Source organism: Spinacia oleracea, chromosome 1, assembly GCF_020520425.1.
Source record: "Spinacia oleracea cultivar Varoflay chromosome 1, BTI_SOV_V1, whole genome shotgun sequence".
NCBI classification, from domain to species: domain Eukaryota; kingdom Viridiplantae; phylum Streptophyta; class Magnoliopsida; order Caryophyllales; family Amaranthaceae; genus Spinacia; species Spinacia oleracea.
Window position 1 is genome coordinate 4,145,892 of NC_079487.1, and position 24,183 is coordinate 4,170,074.

Sequence of the window (24,183 nt, forward strand, 5' to 3'; positions counted from 1 at the left end):
TCCACAGCACGTCCGGATCCGCCTTAAGATTGACCAACTAGAATCGCCCTTAAGGTACTAGAAAATTCGGCACTTTTATGAGCAAGATGTGTTTTAATTTTCTCTCAAAAACTCACTTTTGAATACTTTGAAACTAATGTATAAATTATGACCCCTAGGCCTTTATTTATAGAGTTATGGAAAAGGAATCGTAATCCTAGTAGGATGCGAATTAATTGGAATTAGAATCCTACATGAATTCTATTTAATTAATTTATCCAATTAGGAATAGACATTTAATCATATACTGACTCTTGCAGATTCAGGAATCACGCATGAGCACAAACTCACACACACACGGCAGCCACAAGGACTGCCCATGCGTGCGAGCTGCAGCCCACGCAGCAAGGCCCACGCATCCGTGGCCTTGGCGCGCGCTGGGCTTGTGGCGTGCGTGCTTGCTGGGCGACGGCCTGGCTTCGTGCTGGGCCTTCGTCCGGCAGGTCTCGTCCGATGCTAATTCGTACGATACGCTTCCGATTAAATTTCCATTTCCGGAATCTATTTCCGATACGAACAATATTTAATATTTCCGATTCCGGAATTAATTTCCGTTTCGAACAAATATTTAATATTTCCGTTTCCGGAATTATTTTCCGATTCCGGCAATATTTCCGATTCTGACAATATTTCCGTTTCCGGCAATATTTCCGATTCTGGTAATATTTCCTTTTCCAATAATATTTTCCGATACGTACCATGTTTCCGTTTCCGGCAACATCTACGACTTGGATAATATTCATATTTCCGATACGATCCATATTTCCGTTTCCGGCAATATCATCGTTTCCGGAGTATTCATTTCTTGCTTGTGACGATCTTAGCTCCCACTGAAACCAAGATCCGTCGGTTCCGAATATTCATAGATGGAGTATTTAATGCCATTAAATACTTGATCCGTTTACGTACTATTTGTGTGACCCTACGGGTTCAGTCAAGAGTAAGCTGTGGATTAATATCATTAATTCCACTTGAACTGAAGCGGCCTCTAGCTAGGCATTCAGCTCACTTGATCTCACTGAATTATTAACTTGTTAATTAATACTGAACCGCATTTATTAGACTTAACATAGAATGCATACTTGGACCAAGGGCATTATTTCCTTCATACTTAACAAGCTTACCCACTTTTGTTGTTCGAGGATCTCCATCAATTCATTGAACTTTGTAGCTTCACATCATGTTGAATTGATTGCAAACCCTTCCACCATATTGCTCTCCTTTGCAGTGAGTTTCTTGATGCTTTTTCCTTCCCCCTAAGTGTGAGCACCCTCCTATGGTTCCTCAGTTTCCTCGAGTTGTTCACCAGAAATTTCTACCCGACGCTTTTTGGATTTCCTTGTGGAAGATCTAGGGTTTGAAATTGGGGATTTCATTTCAATGTCAATGTCTATTGGTTCCCCTTGGGTAATTGCGAGAATGGGGTTGTGAGATCGGAGGGGAATTGGTGATTGTATTGGTGATGTATCCATGGGAACTGGAGAAGATGGATTTCTTTTTTCGTTTGAGGGAAGTGAGATCGGTGTTGTTGCTGGTGAGAACCATGGTGAAGGGATTTTATAGGTGGAAGGAGAGGTGGTGTCAGTGGAGGAAGCGTGTGGGAGAGGGAGAAAAGGGGGTTGCATGGATTGAATGTGGAAAGTGAAGAGTTTCTCCTATTTATTGCCAATGGAACCGTTCCAAACATTCTTTGAATGTGGGTATTCGTTTTTGAATTTTAAAAATTTGTTTTTAAAAAAAATTAAAAGAAAAGTATAAAAATAAATTAAAATAAAACTGTGTTTGACTTGGTATTGACTTGCTTAATTTTGTATCTCTGAATTAACTAGTTTGAAAGGAACTGCTTACCTTGCACATTTGGAGTGTGATTTTGTTTGCCACGATGGTAAGCTTTAATTATGTTTGCACACAAGATTTTGTGTTTGTAATAGTCTATATGTACTATGGTTTTTGCCTTTGCTTTAGAGGAACTTCAATTTAGCAATTACCTTAGCTTGATCATTCCGAGTTCCATTCTCATGTTTCTCCCTGTTTAAAGGCTTAGTTAAAATGTCAGCAATTTGGTGATCAGTTTGGCAAAAATCTAATTTAATTAAACCTTTCTCAACATTATCTTTAAGGAAATGGTGTCTAATGTGGATGTGTTTCACCCAGGAATGATGAACCGGATCTTTTGAAATACAAATAGCACTAGTGTTATCACAATAGATAGGAAAACAATCATAGATAATACCAAAATCTCTTAACTGTTGTTTTATCCATAGAATTTGTGAGCAACAAGCTGCAGCAGCTACATACTCAGCTTCAGCTGTGGATAGAGCAACATTGTTTTGTTTCTTGGAACCCCAAGAAACCATGCATGGACCTAGGAACTGTACCATACCTGATGTGCTTTTTCTATTCACTAAGTCACCTGCATAATCAGCATCAGCATATCCTTTTAGCTCGAATGATCCACTTCTTGGATATTATAGGCATAGGTCATCAGTTCCTTTGAGATATCTTAGTATTCTTTTCACAGCAGTTAAGTGGGACTCCTTTGGATTGGATTGAAATCTTGCACATAGTCCTACACTAAAAGAAATGTCAGGTCTACTAGCTGTTAAGTATAATAGTGATCCAATCATACCTCTGTATTTTGTTTGATTCACACTTTTCCCATTTGGATCAGTGTCTAATCTGGTAGCTGTTCCCATGGGAGTGTGATTTACTTTGGCTGATTCTAGCTCATATTTCTTTAGGAGTTCCTTCACATACTTTTGTTGGTGTATCATGATTCCCTCCTCAGTTTGCTTGATTTGTAAACCAAGGAAAAAGTTGAGTTCCCCCATCATGCTCATTTCAAATTCACTGCTCATCAAGTTTGCAAAATCCTTGCACAAGTTCTCATTAGTTGCTCCAAATAATATATCATCAACATAAATTTGAACTACTAACAAGTCAGTTCCTCTAGATTTTAAAAATAAAGTTTTGTCTATTCTACCTCTTTTAAAATCATTTTGAAGAAGGAACTTTGATAATCTCTCATACCAAGATCTAGGGGCTTGTTTTAGTCCATAGAGAGCCTTATCTAGTTTGTAAATGTGATTTGGAAATTCGGGATTTTCAAATCCAGGGGGTTGTTCCACATAGACATCTTCTTCTAAGAAACCATTTAAGAAAGCACATTTAACATCCATTTGATAAAGTTTAAAACCCATGAAGGCAGCAAAAGCAATTGAGATTTTAATGGCTTCTAATCTAGCAACAGGTGAAAATGTTTCTTCGAAGTCAATACCTTCCTGTTGGTTATAACCTTTGACCACTAACCTTGCCTTGTTCCTTATGATTGTTGCATGTTCATCTTTCTTGTTCCGGAACACCCATTTCAGCCCTATCACCTTCTGGTGCTTTGGTTTGGGTTCCAAGTGCCACACCTTGTTTCTTTTGAATTCATTTAATTCTTCTTGCATGGCTATGATCCAGTCAGCATCCTCTAGAGCCTCAATGTGGTTTCTTGGCTCAAATATGGAGAGGAACGCGTGGAATGCAAAAAAGTTCCTTAGCTGTGACCTTGTCTGAGTTCCTTTTCTAATGTCACTCATAATGAGTTCCATTGGATGAGACTTTTGATGCTTCCAAGGTCTAGGTTGAAACTGAGCTACTGGTGTTGTGGCATTTTCGTCAGTTCCTTCTGTGACCTGAGTTCCTTGTTGGTCATTGTGGGGTTCCTCAGGTTCTGGTGTTGTTTCTGGATCTTCTTGGATCTCTTCGTGTTCCTCTTGTACGGGAACTTCTTGATTTTGTTGAGCAGTTCCTCTGACTGTGTGTTGGTTTGGTTGGAACTCCTCATCATTGTCTGCAGCACGAGATAAACCAATCTCGAAATGTTCTTGTTCCTGTACTATATCAGATTTGTTAGATTCATCAAATATTATATGTACACTTTCCTCAACGCACATAGACCTTTTGTTATAGACTATGTAAGCTTTGCTATTTAGAGCATATCCTAGGAACACTGTCTCATCTCTTCTTTCATCAAACTTCCCCAGGTTCCTTTTGCCATTGTTGTGGACAAAACACTTACTACCAAAAGCTCTAAAGTAAGAGATGTTGGGTTTTATACCTTTTAGTAGCTCATAGGGGGTTTTGTTTAAGATTGCTCGAATCATAACTCTATTTACAATATAACAAGCTGTATTGACTGCTTCAGCCCAGAAGTTCCTAGGCAAGGAACTGGCTATTAACATGGTTCTAGCCATGTCCTCTAAGGTTCTATTTTTCCTCTCAACAACTCCATTTTGTTGTGGAGTTCTAGGAGCTGAGAAATTATGGTCCATACCTTGTTCCTTGCAGTATTCATCGAATTTGTAATTTTCAAATTCTGTTCCATGATCAGATCTTATATGGATCAGTTGATGACCTGTAGTTTTCTGGATTTTCTTTGAAAATGCAACAAACTCATCAAACGTTTCATCTTTGCTTGTTAGAAATATGACCCAAGTAAAGCGAGAGTAATCATCAACAATAACTAAAACATATTTTTTCCCGCTTCTGCTTTGAATTCTCATTGGACCACACAAGTCCATATGGATGAGTTCCAATGGTTTTGTTGTGCTTACCAATTTTCTAGGCTTAAATGAACTTCGGACATGCTTGCCTTTTGCACATGCATCACAGACTTTATCATTTAGGAACTTGATTGAGGGGAGTCCTCGAACCAGTTCCTTTGATCTTAGTTTGTCAAGCAGTGAGAAACTAGCATGTCCAAACCTCCTGTGCCATAGTAGGGGATCTTCTTCAATGGCACTGAGGCAGGTTAAATTGTTCCTGGGAACTGTATTGAGATCCACAGAATATGTGTTCCCTTTACGAGTTCCTTCCAAAATAACCTTCCCAGTGTTATTATTAATGATTTGACAATTTTCAGAAGTAAAACTTACAGAGTTTCCTTTGTCACAAATTTGAGAAATGCTTAGTAGACTGTGCAGTAAACCCTCGACTAAAAATACATTTTCAATGGCATAGGAACTTGACCTTCCAACCTTTCCAATTCCAACAATTTCTCCTTTCATGTTGTCTCCAAAGGTCACAGTTACTCCGTTGTAGGCTTCTAGTGAGAGGAATTTAGATTTGTCTCCTGTCATGTGTTTGGAACACCCGCTGTCGAGATACCACAAGCTGTTCCCCTTCACTAGAACCTGTAGAGAGATCAAAGGTTAGTTACAGGAACTCGGGTTTCCTCGAGTTCCTTTTCAACTACAACATCTGACTTCTTAACCCATTTTTGCTTTACATAATTTATGTTTCTTTGATCCTGTTCCTTCATCTTGGAACACTCAGTACTTACATGACTTCCACTTCCACATGAGAAACAGACTTTCACACTTGGAAGATCCACATACTTTTTCTTATGACTGGTTTTATGATTAAAGCCTAAACCTGTTAGGTTATGATACATATGACAATTCATAAATCATGCGGAAAAACCATAAAGCCAGGAAAGCATATTATTTACACATAATCATTTAGCGTAGTTTAGATGCATACACTTTGTTGCGTGCCTTCCCTAGCTGTGCCCGAACCGAACAATAACAAGTCTTTAGGACTCCAAGTGTCGTCCCTCCGTAGATAGTCCACAGCACGTCCGGATCCGCCTTAAGCTTGACCAACTAGGATCGCCCTTAAGGTACTTAGAATTTTCGGCTAGTATAGGCAATTGTATGACTGAATTTTTGCTCTCAAAAATCACTTTGAATACTTGAATACTCTATGCAAAATAATGACCCTAGGCCTTTATTTATAGAGGTATGGAAAGGGAATTGTAATCCTATTAGGATACGAATTAATTAAACTAGAATCCTAATAGAATTCTTATTTAATTAATTCATCCTTTTAGGTTTAGGAATTTAATCATATGTCGAAACCTGATAGCTTTAGGATTCGTATAGCACACAAACACACACACGCACGCACAGCAGCCCACGAGGGGCGCCATGCGCGCGCGCGCAGCCCGCGAGCTCGCAGCCCATTGCCACGAGGCCCACACGCTGCCGCAGCGTTGGCGCGCGCTGGGCCTGCCTTGCGGTGGGCCTGGCGCAGCCTTGGCTGGTGCGTTGTGGCGCCCTGGTTTGCTGGGCGATGGCCCGGCTTCGTGCCGGGCCTTCGTCTGGCAGGCCTCGTCCGATGCTAATTCGTACGATACGCTTCCGATTAATTTCCCGATTCCGGAATTCATTTCCGATACGAACAATATTTAATATTTCCGATTCCGGAATTAATTTCCGTTTCGAACAAATATTTAATATTTCCGTTTCCGGAATTATTTTCCGATTCCGATAATATTTCCGATTCTGACAATAGTTCCGTTTCCGGCAATATTTCCGATTCCGGCAATATTTCCATTTCCGATAATATTTTCCGATACGTCTACGACTTGGATAATATTTATATTTCCGATACGATCCATATTTCCGTTTCCGGCAATATCATCGTTTTCGGAGCATTCATTTCTTGCCTGTGACGATCTCAGCTCCCACTGAAACCAAGATCCGTCGATTTCGAATATCCATAGATGGAGTATTTAATGCCATTAAATACTTGATCCGTTTACGTACTATTTGTGTGACCCTACGGGTTCAGTCAAGAGTAAGCTGTGGATTAATATCATTAATTCCACTTGAACTGAAGCGGCCTCTAGCTAGGCATTCAGCTCACTTGATCTCACTGAATTATTAACTTGTTAATTAATACTGAACCGCACTTATTAGACTTAACATAGAATGCATACTTGGACCAAGGGCATTATTTCCTTCAGTCTCCCACTTGTCCTTAGGGACAAGTGTGCATTTCCTAATTCCTTTGTCGCTCGATGCTTGCTCTTGAACATAAGGTAAGAGTTGTCATCCTTATTATGTCCAGAGGTGTTTCTCGGTTTCAGAGTTCAACTGATCAAATAAACAGATAATCATAGCCTATGATTCATCCGAGCACGGCCATGCATTTCACAGTTTCTAGCTCTCCGAGTGGCCTTATACAACTTTTAAGAATCTCATCCCGATTTATGGGAGGACAATCCCAATCTTGCGATCTTGAGATTAGACTTCGTTTGATAGGTGATTACCTGAGCGTTGCCTTTATAGCCTCCTTTTACGGTGCGACGGTTGGTCAACGTCAAAGCAACCAGTTCTCAAACAAGTAATCTCAAATCACTCAGGTATTGAGGATTTAGTGTCTAATAATTTTAATGAAATTTACTTATGACAGACTTTCATCTCTTACAGTAAAGTTTCATAGGTCTTGTCCGATACTAGTCTTCCCAAAGTAAGTATCTATGCAAATGATTATGACATTGCCATGTCCACATAGTTCAAGAAACAGAACTACTAGTCATCTTGCATTCTAATCGTCTAACGTTTTCTATGCGTCCAATTTTATAGAAAACTCCGACTAGGGACCATTTTCAACCTTTGACATTCAAGTTCACTTGATAGACATTTCTTAGTCACATGACTGGTCCTGACAGTCTATCTTGAATATATCGTCAAATTGAAGGGACTCATCATTTAATAAACCACAAATTAAATGGAAAAATGAATTCTTTTCATTTGTTGTGAATGATTAACCAATAATGTTTTACAAAGATTTAAACTCTAAAACTTTAAAACATTAAACAGGGATATCAAAGCCATTCTCCAATATGCTTGATTCCCATAGCTGCAGTGTGCGAGTTGTGCTTCGCCTGCGGCAGAGGTTTAGTCAATGGATCTGATATGTTGTCATCAGTTCCAATCTTGTTTATCTCGACTTCTTTTCTTTCAACGAACTCTCGTAGAAGGTGAAATCTACGAAGTACATGCTTGACTCTCTGGTGGTGTCTAGGCTCCTTTGCCTGTGCAATAGCTCCGTTATTATCACAATACAGGGCTATTGGTCCTTTAATGGAGGGGACTACACCAAGTTCACCTATGAACTTCCTTAGCCATATAGCTTCCTTTGCTGCTTCATGTGCAGCAATGTACTCCGCTTCAGTTGTAGAATCCGCAATGGTGCTTTGCTTAGCACTTTTCCAGCTTACTGCACCTCCGTTGAGGCAGAAGACAAACCCAGACTGTGATCTGAAATCATCTTTGTCGGTTTGGAAACTTGCGTCTGTATAGCCTTTAACAATTAAATCATCATCTCCACCATAGACCAGGAAGTCATCTTTGTGCCTTTTCAGGTACTTCAGAATATTCTTGGCAGCAGTCCAATGCGCCTCTCCTGGGTCTGACTAGTATCTGCTCGTAGCACTGAGTGCGTACGCAACATCCGGGCGTGTACATATCATAGCATACATTATTGAACCAATCAATGATGCATATGGAATCCCATTCATTCGTCTACGCTCATCAAGTGTTTTTGGGCACTGAGTCTTGCTTAGAGTTATTCCATGAGACATGGGTAGGTAGCCTCGCTTGGAGTCCGCCATCTTGAACCTATCAAGCACCTTATTGATATAAGTGCTTTGACTAAGTCCAATCATCCTTTTAGATCTATCTCTGTAAATCTTGATGCCCAATATGTACTGTGCTTCTCCTAGATCTTTCATCGAAAAACATTTCCCAAGCCAAATCTTGACAGAGTTCAACATAGGAATGTCATTTCCGATAAGTAATATGTCGTCGACATATAATACTAGGAAAGCAATTTTGCTCCCACTGACCTTCTTGTATACACAAGATTCGTCTGCGTTCTTGATGAAACCAAAGTCACTGACCGCTTCATCAAAACGTATATTCCAGCTCCTAGATGCCTGCTTCAATCCGTAGATTGACTTCTTTAGCTTGCATACCTTTTTAGCATTCTTTGGATCCTCAAAACCTTTAGGCTGTGTCTTAAACACAGTTTCTGTTAAAACCCATTTAAGAAAGCAGTTTTGACATCCATCTGCCATATTTCGTAATCGTAATATGCAGCGATTGCTAACATTATACGAATAGACTTTAGCATTGCAACTGGTGAAAAGGTTTCATCGTAATCCACACCGTGGACTTGCCTGTAACTTTTTGCAACCAATCTAGCTTTGAAAACTTCAAGTTTCCCATCCTTTTCCTTTTTCAGTTTGAAAACCCATTTGCTTCCAATGGCTTGGTAGCCATCTGGCAAATCGACCAATCCCATACTTGGTTTTCAGACATGGAGTCTAATTCAGATTGCATGGCTTCTTGCCATTGCTTGGAGCTAGGGCTCGTCATAGCTTTGTTTGTAAGTCGCAGGTTCATCACTTTCAAGTAATAGAACGTCATAGCTCTCGTTCGTCAAAATACCTAAGTACCTTTCCGATTGAGATCTATATCTTTGCGATCTACGCGGGGTAACATTTCAGATTGACCATGATTCTCACCAGATTCTTTTAAAGATCTCTGAGTTTCATCCTGAATGTCATCTTGAGCATTCTCTAGAGTTTGTTGTTCGACTCGAATTTCTTCGAGGTCTACTTTTCTCCCACTTGTCATTTTGGAAATGTGATCTTTCTCCAAAAAGACACCATCTCGAGCAACAAACACCTTGTTCTCAGATGTATTGTAGAAGTAATACCCCTTTGTTTCCTTTGGATAGCCCACAAGGATACATTTGTCAGATTTTGGATGAAGTTTGTCTGAAATTAATCGTTTGACGTATACTTCACATCCCCAAATCTTAAGAAAAGACACATTTGGAGGCTTTCCAAACCATAATTCATATGGAGTCTTTTCGACAGCTTTAGACGGAGCTCTATTTATAGTGAGTGCAGCTGTATTTAGTGCATGTCCCCAAAATTCTAATGGAAGTTTGGCCTGACCCATCATTGACCTGACCATGTCTAGCAAGGTTCTGTTCCTCCGTTCCGACACACCGTTCCATTGTGGTGTTCCAGGAGGAGTCAATTATGATAGAATTCCACATTCTTTCAGATGGTGATCAAATTCATAGCTCAGATATTCACCGCCTCTGTCAGACCGCAGTGCCTTAATCTTCTTGCCTAATTGATTCTCTACTTCACTCTGAAATTCCTTGAATTTGTCAAAGGATTCAGACTTATGCTTCATTAGGTAGACATAACCATATCTACTGAAGTCATCAGTGAAAGTGATAAAGTAGCTGAAACCACCTCTAGCATTTGTACTCATTGGTCCACATACATCTGTATGGATTAAACCCAATAGTTCATTTGCTCTTTCTCCAACTTTAGAGAAAGGTTGCTTTGTCATTTTGCCAAGTAAACATGATTCGCATTTACCATAATCCTCTAAGTCAAATGGTTCTAGAATTCCTTCCTTTTGAAGTCTTTCTAAGCGTTTCAAGTTTATATGGCCTAATCGACAATGCCACTGATAGGTGAGATCTGAATCATCCTTTTTGGCCTTTTTGGTATTTATGTTATATACTTGTTTGTCGTGATCTAATAAATAAAGTCCATTGACTAATCTAGCAGATCCATAAAACATCTCTTTAAAATAAAACGAACAACTATTGTCTTTTATTAAAAAGGAAAATCCCTTAGCATCTAAGCAAGAAACTGAAATGATGTTTTTAGTAAGACTTGGAACATGGAAACACTCTTCCAGTTCCAAAACTAGCCCGGAGGGCAACGACAAATAATAAGTTCCTACAGCTAATGCAGCAATCCGTGCTCCATTTCCCACTCGTAGGTCGACTTTACCCTTGCTTAACTTTCTACTTCTTCTTAGTCCCTATGGATTGGAACATAAGTGTGAGCCACAACCTGTATCTAATACCCAAGAAGTTGAATTAGCAAGTATACAGTCTATAACAAAAATACCTGAAGATGGAACGACTGTTCCGTTCTTCTGATCTTCCTTTAGCTTTGGACATTCTCTTTTGTAATGGCCTATTCCATCACAATAAAGACAGCTTGATGTGGACTTGTCCTGCTTTGATTTAGCATCGCCCTTGGACTTTCCACTTTTCTTGAACGGTCTCCTTCTAGCCTTGAGTACATCTTTGGCTTCACAGTCCAGTATTATTTCAGCCTTTCTGACAAGGTGAACAAATTCTGCAACTGTTTCTTCTCTTGGTTCACTTAGGTATAGTTGCTTGAAGCGACCAAACCCACTGTGTAGTGAATTGAGCAAGATAGAGACTGCCATCCTTTCGCTTACTGGTGTTCCTAGTAGACTTAGGCGATCAAAGTATGAACGCATAAGATCCACATGGAACCTCAGTGGGACGCCTACCCTCTGTTTGGTGCGAAGGAGCTGAACATGTGTTTCTTGGAATTCCATCCTATAACACCTGTTGGGAGAACTAACCTTTAGACCAGACATTAATTCAATCAACTCATGGACGTTCAGGTCCCTGTCCTCCGTGCTTCCACGACAGATATCCCTCAGATTCTTGATGAGCGTAAAAGGTTCATAGGCTACAAACCTTCTAGCCCAATCATCAGGGATATTGTTCAGCATGAGACTCATAACCTTTTTGAGATCCGCATCCCAGGCGTAAAATCTCTCAGGGGTCATGTCTCTGGCATAGTAGCTTGGCATGGGATGTGATAGTACATACTCAAGTCCATTGAGTTTGACTATTTCAACTAGCTTAGCTTCCCATTTAAGAAAATTTGCCAGGTTCAGCTTGACCATAAGCTCAGAACCCATGATGATGTTTTGATTGTTGTTTGCCATAGTTAAAACTACAATTGAAAAGAATAAACAAATAAATAACCATTCACAGTTTCTCTTAATAAACTTAAATTCTAGCATACATGCATAATTCAATGTTCATTAAGCATTTTATTCAAGTTATGTGTTCCGGCAGGAGTGAATAAAATGATTCCAAGATCCTAAAATCATTGAAGAACTAAGCACAGTTTGTCGACTTAGTCCTAAAACATCTTAGGTAAGCAAAAAGCCTTTTGCTAATAGTCTAGAAACTATTCTTGGTTGATAGGTGCGTCTAAGAACTTATTAGGTAAACCTATCGATTTTTCCACGACATAAAAGGACTCCTTACTTATATCGTTGAGTTTCACCAAAACTAACATGTACTCACAATTATTTGTGTACCTTGCCCCTTTAGGACCAATAAGTAACACCTCGCTGAGCGAAAACTATTACTAGATTGATGTAAAGGATATCCAAGCAAGTGTATATTTTGGCATGGCACCTTTTAACTCAATTTTTAAGTTTGGAACTTAAGGCTCTTACTATGTTGGTTAGATTTTAAGTGAACTAAAATCCTTAATCATGCAACATAATCAAGCTTTTGATCTCATGCATTTTAAGACATATTTAAAAGCAATAAATAACTTAAAACATGCATAAGATAAATGTGATCTAGTATGGCCCGACTTCATCTTGAAGCTTTAACTTCAAAGTCCGTCTTGAAAATCTCCGTGGGAGGCACCATTTTCTTCAAATAGGATAAGCTATAATTAAAAACTAATTACAACTATTTGATGGTACGCAGACCATATTTGAATTGAAAAACAACTTTGGTACTTTAGACCAATTACATTCAAATTAATGGTACGCAGACCATATTTTCTATCCTATTTGGGCCATACTAGTCACTTCATAACCTGCAAAACAGTACATATACAATATATACCATTCACCCATTCATTATCATGAATGGCCCACATAGCTGGTTAGTAAAACACATTATGCATCACATAAACATTTGCAGCAATTAATCAAGGGCACCAATAATCTACAAATTATTCAGTCCTTATTAATTCTAATCAAGTTGTTTTAACCTTAAGGATTTGTAGACCTAATCAAGAGTTTATGACTAAAAAGGGCTCCCACTTAAACCAATAAATTCATATGCTTTACTAATTTTAAACATAAAAATGTATTTCTAGTCTAACCGGAAACATACAAATTTAATTAAAATTTAAAGCTCATATAAATTTATAATTGAATCCATAAATTTAATTTAATTTCAGTCGTATTTAAATTAATTCATGATTTTAATTTTAGTAAAATAATTAGAATAAATAAAATTTATTATAATTACAATATTCAAAATTAAAATCCAAGAAATTAATTTAAATTATTAATTTTAAAATTAATTAAAATTACGTAAACTGAAAATTTCAAATTAAAATTTCAAAACGATCTAATCGCAACGCAATAATCCCACGCAACGCACGCCCATGGGCCACACGCACACAGCCATCGCTGGCCATGTGCGCGCAGCCCATGCGCTGCGTCGCATCGCTGCTGCTCACCATCGCAAGGCATCACGCGAGCTGGTGCTCGCTGCGCGCGCCAGCGCTCGACGCAACAAGCATGCTGCCGCAGCCCATCGCTGGGCGCAGCGCTCGTCGCACGTCGCAACAAGCAAGCTGCTTGCCATCGCTGGGCGCAGCGCTCGTCGCACGTCGCAACAAGCACGCTGCACGCCATCGCTGGGCGCAGCGCTCGTCGCACGTCGCAACAAGCACGCTGCACGCCATCGCTGGGCGCAGCGCTTGTCGCACGCACAATAGCGCTCGCTGCGCGCAAGCGATCGATGCTGGGCGTAGCACTCGTGGCACGCGAGCTTGCGCTCGCTGCGCGCGAGGCTCCGCACGCTTGCGCGAGGCAGTGCGCGCTGTGGCGCAGCTCGCTTGCTGCCCACACGCGACTGCTCGTGCCTTGCTCTCGCCCTCGCCCATTCGCCCATTGCACACAGCCCACGACACAAGGCAGGGCTGCTGCCTTGTGCTCGTGCACCATGGCCTTGCTCATTGCATTCGTACCGCATGGGCGACGAGCTCCCTTGCTCGTCGTCACATGCCCGCACTATACAACACCCCTTAAGGGTAACACGTAGCGTCCATTGCTTTGTGCGTGCAAGTTATATGAGCGAATCGCATAAAATTTAAAATTTATATTCAAAATTAATGACAAATTAATAAATAATATTAATTTCATAATTTTAGGGCGAAAAATCGAAAATTTATTATTTAATTGATTTCCGATTAAATGGATTCAAATCTAGGTCATAAAAATTTAAAATTTAACATAAATTTACAATTTTTATGGTGGTTTTTAATCATAGGTATCTAATTAAATTATAACTAATTACGAAAATCAAATTAATTCTAAATTATTCCAATTTTCAACAAATTAATCATAATTACAAATTAGATTGCATAATTAACAAGGCTAGGCATTCAAACTTGTTAAACATATACAGTAGGTCAATCAAAAATTCAAGATTTATCAACAAGAATCGCAAATATTTAATTTAACATCTTAAATTTACGAAATTTTGCATTCGAAAAACTAAAACCTCCGAAAAGTCATAGTTAGGCTTCGAATTTGAGAATTCTGGGTTCGGCCGAAAAAACCTTTTTTTGTCAAAATTTTAGAATGCCTTTTACATGCGGAATTGACACAAAAATCACTCGATTTGGATGAGTAACGAAGAAACTGCCGAAAAACTGCGTACGTATAATTAAATAAACGCAATTTGCAATTAATTAACAATTACGAAAATTAATCACCCCTTTTAATTCTTGCAAATTTGTAATGTTTAACCATGTTCATGCAATTTAGATTATCAAAATAATAAGAGGCTCTGATACCACTGTTAGGTTATGATACATATGACAATTCATAAATCATGCGGAAAAACCATAAAGCCAGGAAAGCATATTATTTACACATAATCATTTAGCATAGTTTAGATGCATACACTTTGTTGCGTGCCTTCCCTAGCTGTGCCCGAACCGAACAATAACAAGTCTTTAGGACTCCAAGTGTCGTCCCTCCGTAGATAGTCCACAGCACGTCCGGATCCGCCTTAAGCTTGACCAACTAGGATCGCCCTTAAGGTACTTAGAATTTTCGGCTAGTATAGGCAATTGTATGACTGAATTTTTGCTCTCAAAATTCACTTTGAATACTTGAATACTCTATGCAAAATAATGACCCTAGGCCTTTATTTATAGAGGTATGGAAAGGGAATTGTAATCCTATTAGGATACGAATTAATTAAACTAGAATCCTAATAGAATTCTTATTTAATTAATTCATCCTTTTAGGTTTAGGAATTTAATCATATGTCGAAACCTGATAGCTTTAGGATTCGTATAGCACACAAACACACACACGCACGCACAGCAGCCCACGAGGGGCGCCATGCGCGCGCGTAGCCCGCGAGCTCGCAGCCCATTGCCACGAGGCCCACACGCTGCCGCAGCGTTGGCGCGCGCTGGGCCTGCCTTGCGGTGGGGCTGGCGCAGCCTTGGCTGGTGCGTTGTGGCGCGCTGGCTTGCTGGGCGATGGCCCGGCTTCATGCTGGGCCATCGTCTGGCAGGCCTCGTCCGATGCTAATTCGTACGATACGCTTCCGATTAATTTCCCGATTCTGGAATTCATTTCCGATACGAACAATATTTAATATTTCCGATTCCGGAATTAATTTCCGTTTCGAACAAATATTTAATATTTCCGTTTCCGGAATTATTTTCCGATTCCGATAATATTTCCGATTCTGGCAATATTTCCGTTTCCGGCAATATTTCCGATTCCGGCAATATTTCCATTTCCGATAATATTTTCCGATACGTACCATGTTTCCGTTTCCGGCAACATCTACGACTTGGATAATATTTATATTTCCGATACGATCCATATTTCCGTTTCCGGCAATATCATCGTTTCCGGAGCATTCATTTCTTGCTTGTGACGATCTCAGCTCCCACTGAAACCAAGATCCGTCGATTCCGAATATCCATAGATGGAGTATTTAATGCCATTAAATACTTGATCCGTTTACGTACTATTTGTGTGACCCTACGGGTTCAGTCAAGAGTAAGCTGTGGATTAATATCATTAATTCCACTTGAACTGAAGCGGCCTCTAGCTAGGCATTCAGCTCACTTGATCTCACTGAATTATTAACTTGTTAATTAATACTGAACCGCACTTATTAGACTTAACATAGAATGCATACTTGGACCAAGGGCATTATTTCCTTCAAAACCTTCTGTTCTCTTAGATTGAGCATTCTTAATCCACTTGGGAGGAACTTTAGGTGGTTGTTTCTGTGCCCTGGCCATGGCTAGTTCCCTCTCTAGTTTCTCTTTCTGTTCCTTTGTGGTGATCAGATCTTTGTTTAATCTTTCTAAGTCGATATTAAAAACTCACATGTTAATCTCCAAGGATTTTGTAGGGTCCAAACTTAGATTAAACATCTTATATTACCTGAGTTGCACTTGTAGAAGGATGTTTTCATTTCTAATTTTCTCGAATGACTCATTAATGGTGGTATTTCTATCTAGCAATTCAAAGAACCTGCCTTGAACATCAGATCTAATATTGTTTAGATAATTTATGTGGTCTTTACTGAGTTCCAAGGCTCTATCACTTTGCGCTTTTAACATACTTAGCTTTTTGTAATCATCTAGAGTTTCTAGCAACAGTTCAATTAGTTTTGACTTTGAAAGACACTGAAGAGTGGAGGAACTTACTTCTTCTGATGGAACTCGTTCAGTTCCTTCTGTTCTTGCCATGAGGCAGAGATTTGCAGTTTCTTCATTAGGTTGTTCCTCATCGTCTTCTGAGTCTGTTGCTTCGCCCCATGCAGCTATCATATCCTTTTTGAAGTTTGGCCTCTTGAAAGTAGACTTGTTATAGCGTTCCTTGACCTGTTCCTTTCCTTTTCCTTTGGCTTTGTCGTTTTCCCACAGAGGGCATTCACGAATTTGATGATCAGTTTCTCCGCATTTGAAGCAACCTTGCTCAGTTTTGGAACTAGTAGTTTTCTTAGCAAAGTTCCTTCCTTTCTGGTTTCCTGGTTTGAAGTTCCTGTAGAGCTTTCTCATTCTTCTAACCAGCATGGTAGCCTCTTCTTCATCTGGCTCAGATTCGTCGAGTTCCTCAGCTTTTAGAGCAAGTCCTCGATTTCTGGAGCTCTCAGGAACAACAGCTCCAAGATGCAATTCATGTGTCATCAAGGAACCAGCAAGTTGTTCAATGTTGAACTTGGTAAAGTCCTTGGTCTCAAACAGTACAGTGACCTTTGTTCTCCAACGATCATCTTGTGGCATGCTCCTTAGTATTTTTCTTACCTGTTCATCTGTGGGAATTATTCTACCAAGAGAAACTAATTCATTGGTTATGTTAGTAAATCTAGTGAACATTTCTTGAATAGTTTCTTTTGGAAGCATTTCAAATCTTTCATATTTAGACATCAAAAGGTCAATTTTGGAACGCTTAACTTCATTAGTTCCTTCTTGGGTTACTTGTAGTAATTCCCAAATCTGTTTTGCGTTCTTGCACCCCATGACCCTATTGTGTTCATGAGGTCCAAGTCCACAATGCAGGATTTTGACAGCCATAGCATTCATCTCATATTTATCAAAGTCTTCTTTGGAGAATTCAGACATTGGTTTAGGAACTACCTCGTTTTCAGCATTGGTCTTTGTTACCTCAAAGTCTCCAACCTCAATTACACGCCAAACTTGGTAATTTTCCGCTTTGATGAATATCTCCATTATGTTCTTCCAGTATGAGTAGAACTTACCATTGAACATAGGTGGCCTTTGTGTGGAGTAGCCTTCTTCCAGTTTCTCTTCTGAGTTCATACTATCAGGAACTTGACTCAAACAGGGTTTCCTGTGTTTTTAGTGAGTACTGGCTCTGATACCAATTGATATTCCAGTAGGAACACACACAAGAGGGGGGGTGAATTGTAATTCGAACTTTGATAGAGTTTCTTTTGTAAACCAAGGAACAGTAAAGGAACTGAGAGCAAGAAAGACTAAAATAACAATTGTGAGAACTTCTTGACACTAATCAAGAAGAGAATTTCTTTTATTATAGTAATTCCTTGATTACAATAACTCTCTAACACAAGTTCCTCTCTAACTCGTGTTCCTCACAGTAATCTACTTAGATTACAACTCTTTCTTCTTCACTTTCTCTCAGACTTAAACTCTAAGTCTTTACAGGATAACTCTATCCTCTCTAATACAAAATACAATTCGTGTTTAGATAACTCTCTAGATATTAATAATGCTTTTGTATATATAGGAACTTAGGAACTCTGAATTAACTAGGACACAAACTGATTTTAGAAAATCTTTGATAATACGTTTTCAGGAAAGCAAAAACTCTTAGAATGTTTGTGTGTCTTTAACCAAAAACGATTTTCCTTTTATAGTGTTTATCCCTAGGGTTAGTTCCCTTCAAAACCTCAACTGCTAACTGCCAGCACTTTGGTCTCCACGTCCCTTGACTTGAGGAACAAGGGGAAGACCACTTCCCACGTTCAACCACAAAGCAATTAGTGGTTTTGACTCAATCAAACTCTAAAAGATTTTCTTTAAAACAAATTTTATTTATCTACAAAAACTTAGGAGAATTTTTAGGAAAATAAGTTTTGCTTAAATAAAATAAAACGTAAATCTATTTTATAATAAATATGTAAAACTTATTTTTATTTGATTAAATGTTTTCCATAAAAATTGCTTCCAGAAAAATAAATGGCCTAATTAAATCACAAGTTCCTTGAGTACCCTATATACCATTAGCATAATTAATATTTACATAAAATTCTAAGTACAGTAGACTACCTAGACTTTTATGTCTTCCCTTTGTCTGGAACTTGCAACTCAGAAGCTTCAGACGTTCCAGCTCTGGAACATTGATGAGTTCCTCTCTGGCTAACATAGGAAGTCGTGGCTATGAGTCTGTAATTGTTCTTGTGGGCATGAAGAACTCTTGATATGTACAATGTGTTGCTCCTCTTGTGACTTCAAAACTAGAACTGATACTGCTTCCAGCTCAGGAACTCCAGTAGTTGTTCCAAGTATAAATCAGGAACTTCAACATCTGATTCAAGTTCCTATCCTAATAGGAAGTTAGGCACTTACCCGTCTAAAGTCATTAGCAACCACAATCAGGAAGTTTGCAATATGTGTGTCATCAACCAAAACCTAGGAACAACAATAAGTTAGTTAAATAGAGTTTTAATTAAATTCTAATTAACTAATTAGAATTCTAATAGGATTCCAATTTTTTTTCCATACCCCTATAAATATGTGATCCTAGTTCACAATTTATACACGAGTTTCAAGTATTCAAAAGGTAAGAATTTAAGCAAAAATTCAGCCAAACACTTGCCTCATATTAGCCGAATATTACTAGTACGTACTTTAAGGGCGATTCTAGTTGGTCAGTCTTAAGGCGGATCCGGACGTGCTGTGGACTATCTACGGAGGGACGACACTTGGAGTCCTAAAGACTTGTTCTTGTTCGGTTCGGGCGCAGCTAGGGAGGGCACGCTACAAAGTGTATGCATTCTAGACTAAGTATTTGGTTATGTGCAATTAATTTGAATCCTGGCATATAGGTTTTTCCGCATGATTTATGTTGTTCATATGTATCATAACCTAACAAGTCCCATATGGAATGTCTTCCACAACTTTCCCATTTTCATACAAGTTATCCATCTTGTTACTCGCATCCAAATGATCCTCAAAGGTGTAATACCCCGATTCTAGACCTTATTAAAATATTAGTTTAAATTAATAGAACTATTAAATCATGTATAAAATTCGACAGAGTTTCCTTTGTAAATTGAACAAAACCCAAAAATGGGATATTTAAAATCCTGTTACATTTGACAACACCAATAAACCTGTGTATTCTTAAACATAAGCGGAAGCAATGACAGAGAATCGGAGTATCACCGCCGCATTTACCTAAGAGCAAATGCAAGGCTAAAAATAAATCTCAAGATCGATTAAAAAAATTATTTAAGATTACAAAACTCTTTACGTTAACCAAATTAGGACTTGACAATACAACTTAAAAAATAAATTAATTATTAAGACATTTATAATTGGAAAACCCTTTTTTATTTTTTAATACATTCACTTTTATTATTGTCGTCCTCACTCGAAGCAACCTATGAAATCAAAAATACCTGTAGACGATGACCATCTGCTCACCATAATAAAAGGGTCGTCGCAGGTTCAATCCCAAATGGTAGAACAACACAAACAACAAACACAAACAAGAAATACACACGTTAGCGAAAGCTGAGTACCAAAACTCTACATTAATCAAGCATTGAGAAAACTCATGCACATATTTAAGGAACGTTAAATAATACACTTAGTCATGAATACTCATATTGTTTCCCAATAACTTTGAACAACAAAAGATAGAACAGACTGAGTTATGTTAGTGTCAAGTGAGTATTTGAGATCTCTAATGGTCCTCTATTGGAGCTCTTCCCTAATCCTATTTATCTCTTATATTCCAAATTCCCATCATTCTCCATCCTAAGTAGATCTGGGAGTCCCTGACAATCTACTGAATAATAGATAGACCCGGGAGACCCTGACAGTCTATTTGAGATGTACCCGGGAGCCCCTGACAGTATATTTTATCTTCGTTGGCCAACTATTTTCAATAACCTCTAGTGTGCACACCCCTCAACTCTAGCTTTTATTGTGACCCGGGAGTCCCTGAACAGTCACACTAGAGATGAGGACGGTTTACCATCTTGCCACATACGGCGATAATAAATTCCAAATTGCCACATACGGCGAAGATCAATCAATACATCACGCAATCACCTAAAATCCTTTTCTCCAATTCACAAAAAGTTCCTCCTCGTAGTTTTCATCATAAATCATTAATATACTTTAAGAAACCAAAGTGTTAGAGCTTTATCTAACCACCCAATAATCCCACTTATCACTAACGTAAGATATGCAACTCATTTATAATTGATTTTATAAAATAACTCATAAATCACAAGTTCATCTATTAACATTGATAGAAGACCAACCAACATCAATAACAACACTAAAAATAACACTAGTATCAATACTCTCTACAATAAGACATTAATAATAAGAATAAATAACTAAAACAACGAGATCAAGGACAGCAACAATACAATTACAAACAATAATCATCATCAACAATGCCGACAATAACTAGACGAAGACAGCAACAACATTGACTTTAAGAAGGGTGTATCTCCTCGCACACAGCTCCGAATCAAGTTATTCTTGAGCCTAAATCATCTACTCGCAGAGATATACAATTCTTATTCAGAGAACAGGAGCTAAAAATGATCAGAAGATTGTCGAAATAAGAGAAACATAAGCTGGTGCTGACACCACAGCAACAACAGCAACGGTTAGTTTCAGAATGGCTTATCTCCTAAAATACGGCTCCAAATTGAGTGATTCTTGAGCCCAAATTTAATAACTCAAAGAGATCTACAACTTTTGTTTAGAAATAACAACCTAAAAATGAATAAAAGACTAAGAAAACAGGACAAGTTCATGCTGAATGCAACTGCAACAACGGCAACAAGAACAGCGACACCAACAACAACTATAACCCTAACAAATATAACCACAACAACAACTCGAACATCCTTGATAACAACAAGAATTCCAACACTAACAACAACCAATTAAACGAAGCAACAATATCAATTAAAAGCAGTGAAATCATCAATAACAAAATCTTGCATGATCACCTACAATTTGTTTCCAATCTATCCTTACTGAAAGGGGAAAAAAATAAAAAGGAAGGAGTGTGGCACCTCGGGCTAGCAACGAGCAGAAGAGAAGAGGAACAAGAACACAAAATCAACACCAACAAAGAAGGTATCATCTCCGACAGTATTAGTAGCGCCAACGAATAAGGACGACGCCTCCGTCAAGTGAAAGAACCGATGACACCAAATAAAGCCAAAAGAGAGAGAAGATTCAATAAGTTAGGGTTTACTCAATTTGGGGGTTTTGATCTTTATTCAATTCCAACTAATTGATGAAGGGAGTCTGAAATTACCGAACAAATGAGTATGATCGAGTGTTGATCGTCGATGTTAGATGTGAGGAGAAGTGGTGGCTTGATGGGTGGTTTTGGCGAGAGGCAACCAACGAACAGGAAAAATGGAGAACCCATATTTTGAAGATGAGTGAAGATGAAATGGGTAAGGTCCAATATTGGGAGATGCAATGTCGGTTAACACAAATATCTCACTTCATTTTTTTTTCATTTTTTTTTTCATTATTATTTTCATTATTTTATATATATTTTTTGTTTTTGTTTTTTTTCTTTTTGTTTGTTTATTATTTTCTCAAATTGTTTGTTTGAATTTTTTTTTTGACCTACTAGAAATCTAAAATTTAATATCAAGAACAACTAGTTCTTCTTCATCTTCAATTTCTTCATCAATGAAATCATCGGAGTTGAAATTATCACTCCCACTGTCACTTTGACTCTCCACAACGTCTTCATCATCACTCACATCATCATCCAACTGCTCTTCTTCCTCATCATTGTATGTAGTGGGTGTTCTCACCCTAGAACCGGCAGACCTTCCCCCCTCTTCCTAGGAACAAACGTACCCGTCTTCTTAGCACGACTTTTTGAAATTCTGAGTCCCCTCGCTTTGTTTAACTCGGCCCTGTTAGGTTGTTGTGGTGGTGTCTGATATGGTTGTTGTGGTGGTGTCTGATCTGGTTGCTAAGGTGTTTATTGAGGTGGTTGTTGAGGTGTTTGTTGAGGTGGTTGTTGAGGTGTCTGCTGAGGTGGTTGTTGTGTTTGTGGTGAGACTGGTGGTGGTACGTGATGGATATCTTGGTGGTGGTGATGGGGATCTTGGTGGGGGTGATGGCTGTCTTGGTGGGGGTGAGGGCTGTCTAGGTGGTGGTGATGGGTGTCTTGGTGGGGGTGATGGTTGTCTTGGTGGTGGTGATGGAGAAGTTGGCGGTGGTGAGGCAGCATGTTGTGGTTCTGTTTGTGTACTAGGTGGTTGGGAACTTCCCGAGAAGAAGCAATCAGCATTTTGTGAATTGAAAACCCGTACATACTCCACACTTAAGTCCTCAACAGAATACACAGGCACCTCAACTTCCACTGTGTTTTTCAATTGCTCCTCTAATTCCCTTTGAATCTTAGCCTCTCTTTCTAACCTTCTCCTTTCCTCTTCCCTCCCCCTCTCAAACTCCTCAGCTTTCCTTCTAAGTTCTGCAGCCTCCCTTTCCTTCCTATCCTTCTTTTCTTAACTTCAAGCCTAAACTGAATTGAAGTATCCTTCTCATTTTCCTTCTCTATCCATATTTCCACAGTTTCCTTACGCAAAAATAACCCCCACATTCCCATCAAACCAACATCATTTACCAATTCCACTCTCTTCTCCGTGTTAGGATTTACATAAAACAACCTAAAAACCTCAGGAATCAAAACATCTTGTTTAATAGAATCACCAAACAAGTCCTCAACCAAATCCATGTAGTTGGTTTCATCAGTATCTTGTACCCTCAAATCAAAACTACGATCATTGTAATGACATAACAACCAAATTGCACCCATCCTATACAAACAGTAAACGCAACATAAAACTTCAAATTCATGAACTAAAGCATAAGGAAAACAACAAAGCACAACCACATTCTATGTTCTATAATTAACACCCCAAAATTCAACTTAACCAATATCATGAAAAAATCCCGATTTTAACAAAACCCTAACCCTAATTAAAGCAAAATTCGCAAAATAGCACCCAAAACAAGAAATGAATTGATGGGACCTTACCTTGACACAATTTTGAAGAACGCCCAGGCACAAATTTCAGTGCTTTACTCCTTGCACCCACTTTTGTAGGACTCGCGAAAATACAAGAATTTTGGACCAAATTGTCGAGCTTTTTGTGGGGATTAACTTGGACTAACTCTTGCGAGTTGGTTTACACAAATCCCTGCGAAAATCTCATTTTATCTCTCTAAGGTTTCTTCCTCAAGTTCACTCTAATGGTGTAAGAAGAACAGAGAAATGTCGAGGAAGGAAGTTGGGAAGTTAGGTTTTGAATTATTATTATTATTATTATTATTATTATTATTTTCTGTTATGGCGCCATAAGGGGAGAGTAAGGGCAAAAAGGTAAAATATGCCTAACGGAGGGTTAACGTCCGTCAGCCAAATGGGCATTTATTGTATTTATTGCTTACGTCAGGGGCATTTGGTGCATTCGGGAAACATTAGGGGTAATTGGTGCATTATTGCAAACCTCGGGGTCATTTCATGAAAAATCCGATTATTTTATTACAATACTACCTCTATTTCTAAAAGGTATTTCATTTGTTTTTTTATATATATTTTAGTACTTAATGTACATATTTTAAAATTTTTTTGTTTTTTTTAATAC

At 38.7% G+C, this 24,183-nt stretch overlaps 1 protein-coding gene and 1 long non-coding RNA gene across 2 annotated transcripts; both read right to left on the reverse strand.

Annotated features, from left to right (window-relative positions):
* Positions 1 to 4,376: 4,376 nt before the first annotated feature.
* On the reverse strand, positions 4,377 to 17,089 carry LOC130465698 (uncharacterized). The gene is made up of 2 exons (XM_056834565.1): positions 15,982 to 17,089; positions 4,377 to 5,460 (listed from the first exon to the last, which is right to left on the reverse strand). The coding sequence occupies exon 1, from the start codon at positions 17,045 to 17,047 to the stop codon at positions 16,199 to 16,201; it is 849 nt and encodes a 282-aa protein (XP_056690543.1). The 5' UTR covers positions 17,048 to 17,089; the 3' UTR covers positions 4,377 to 5,460; positions 15,982 to 16,198.
* A 2,655-nt stretch (positions 17,090 to 19,744) lies between these two features.
* Positions 19,745 to 22,457, reverse strand: LOC110795401 (uncharacterized). The gene is made up of 2 exons (XR_002535253.2): positions 21,574 to 22,457; positions 19,745 to 19,946 (listed from the first exon to the last, which is right to left on the reverse strand). It is a non-coding gene; the product is annotated as an uncharacterized lncRNA (long non-coding RNA).
* Positions 22,458 to 24,183: the final 1,726 nt, after the last annotated feature.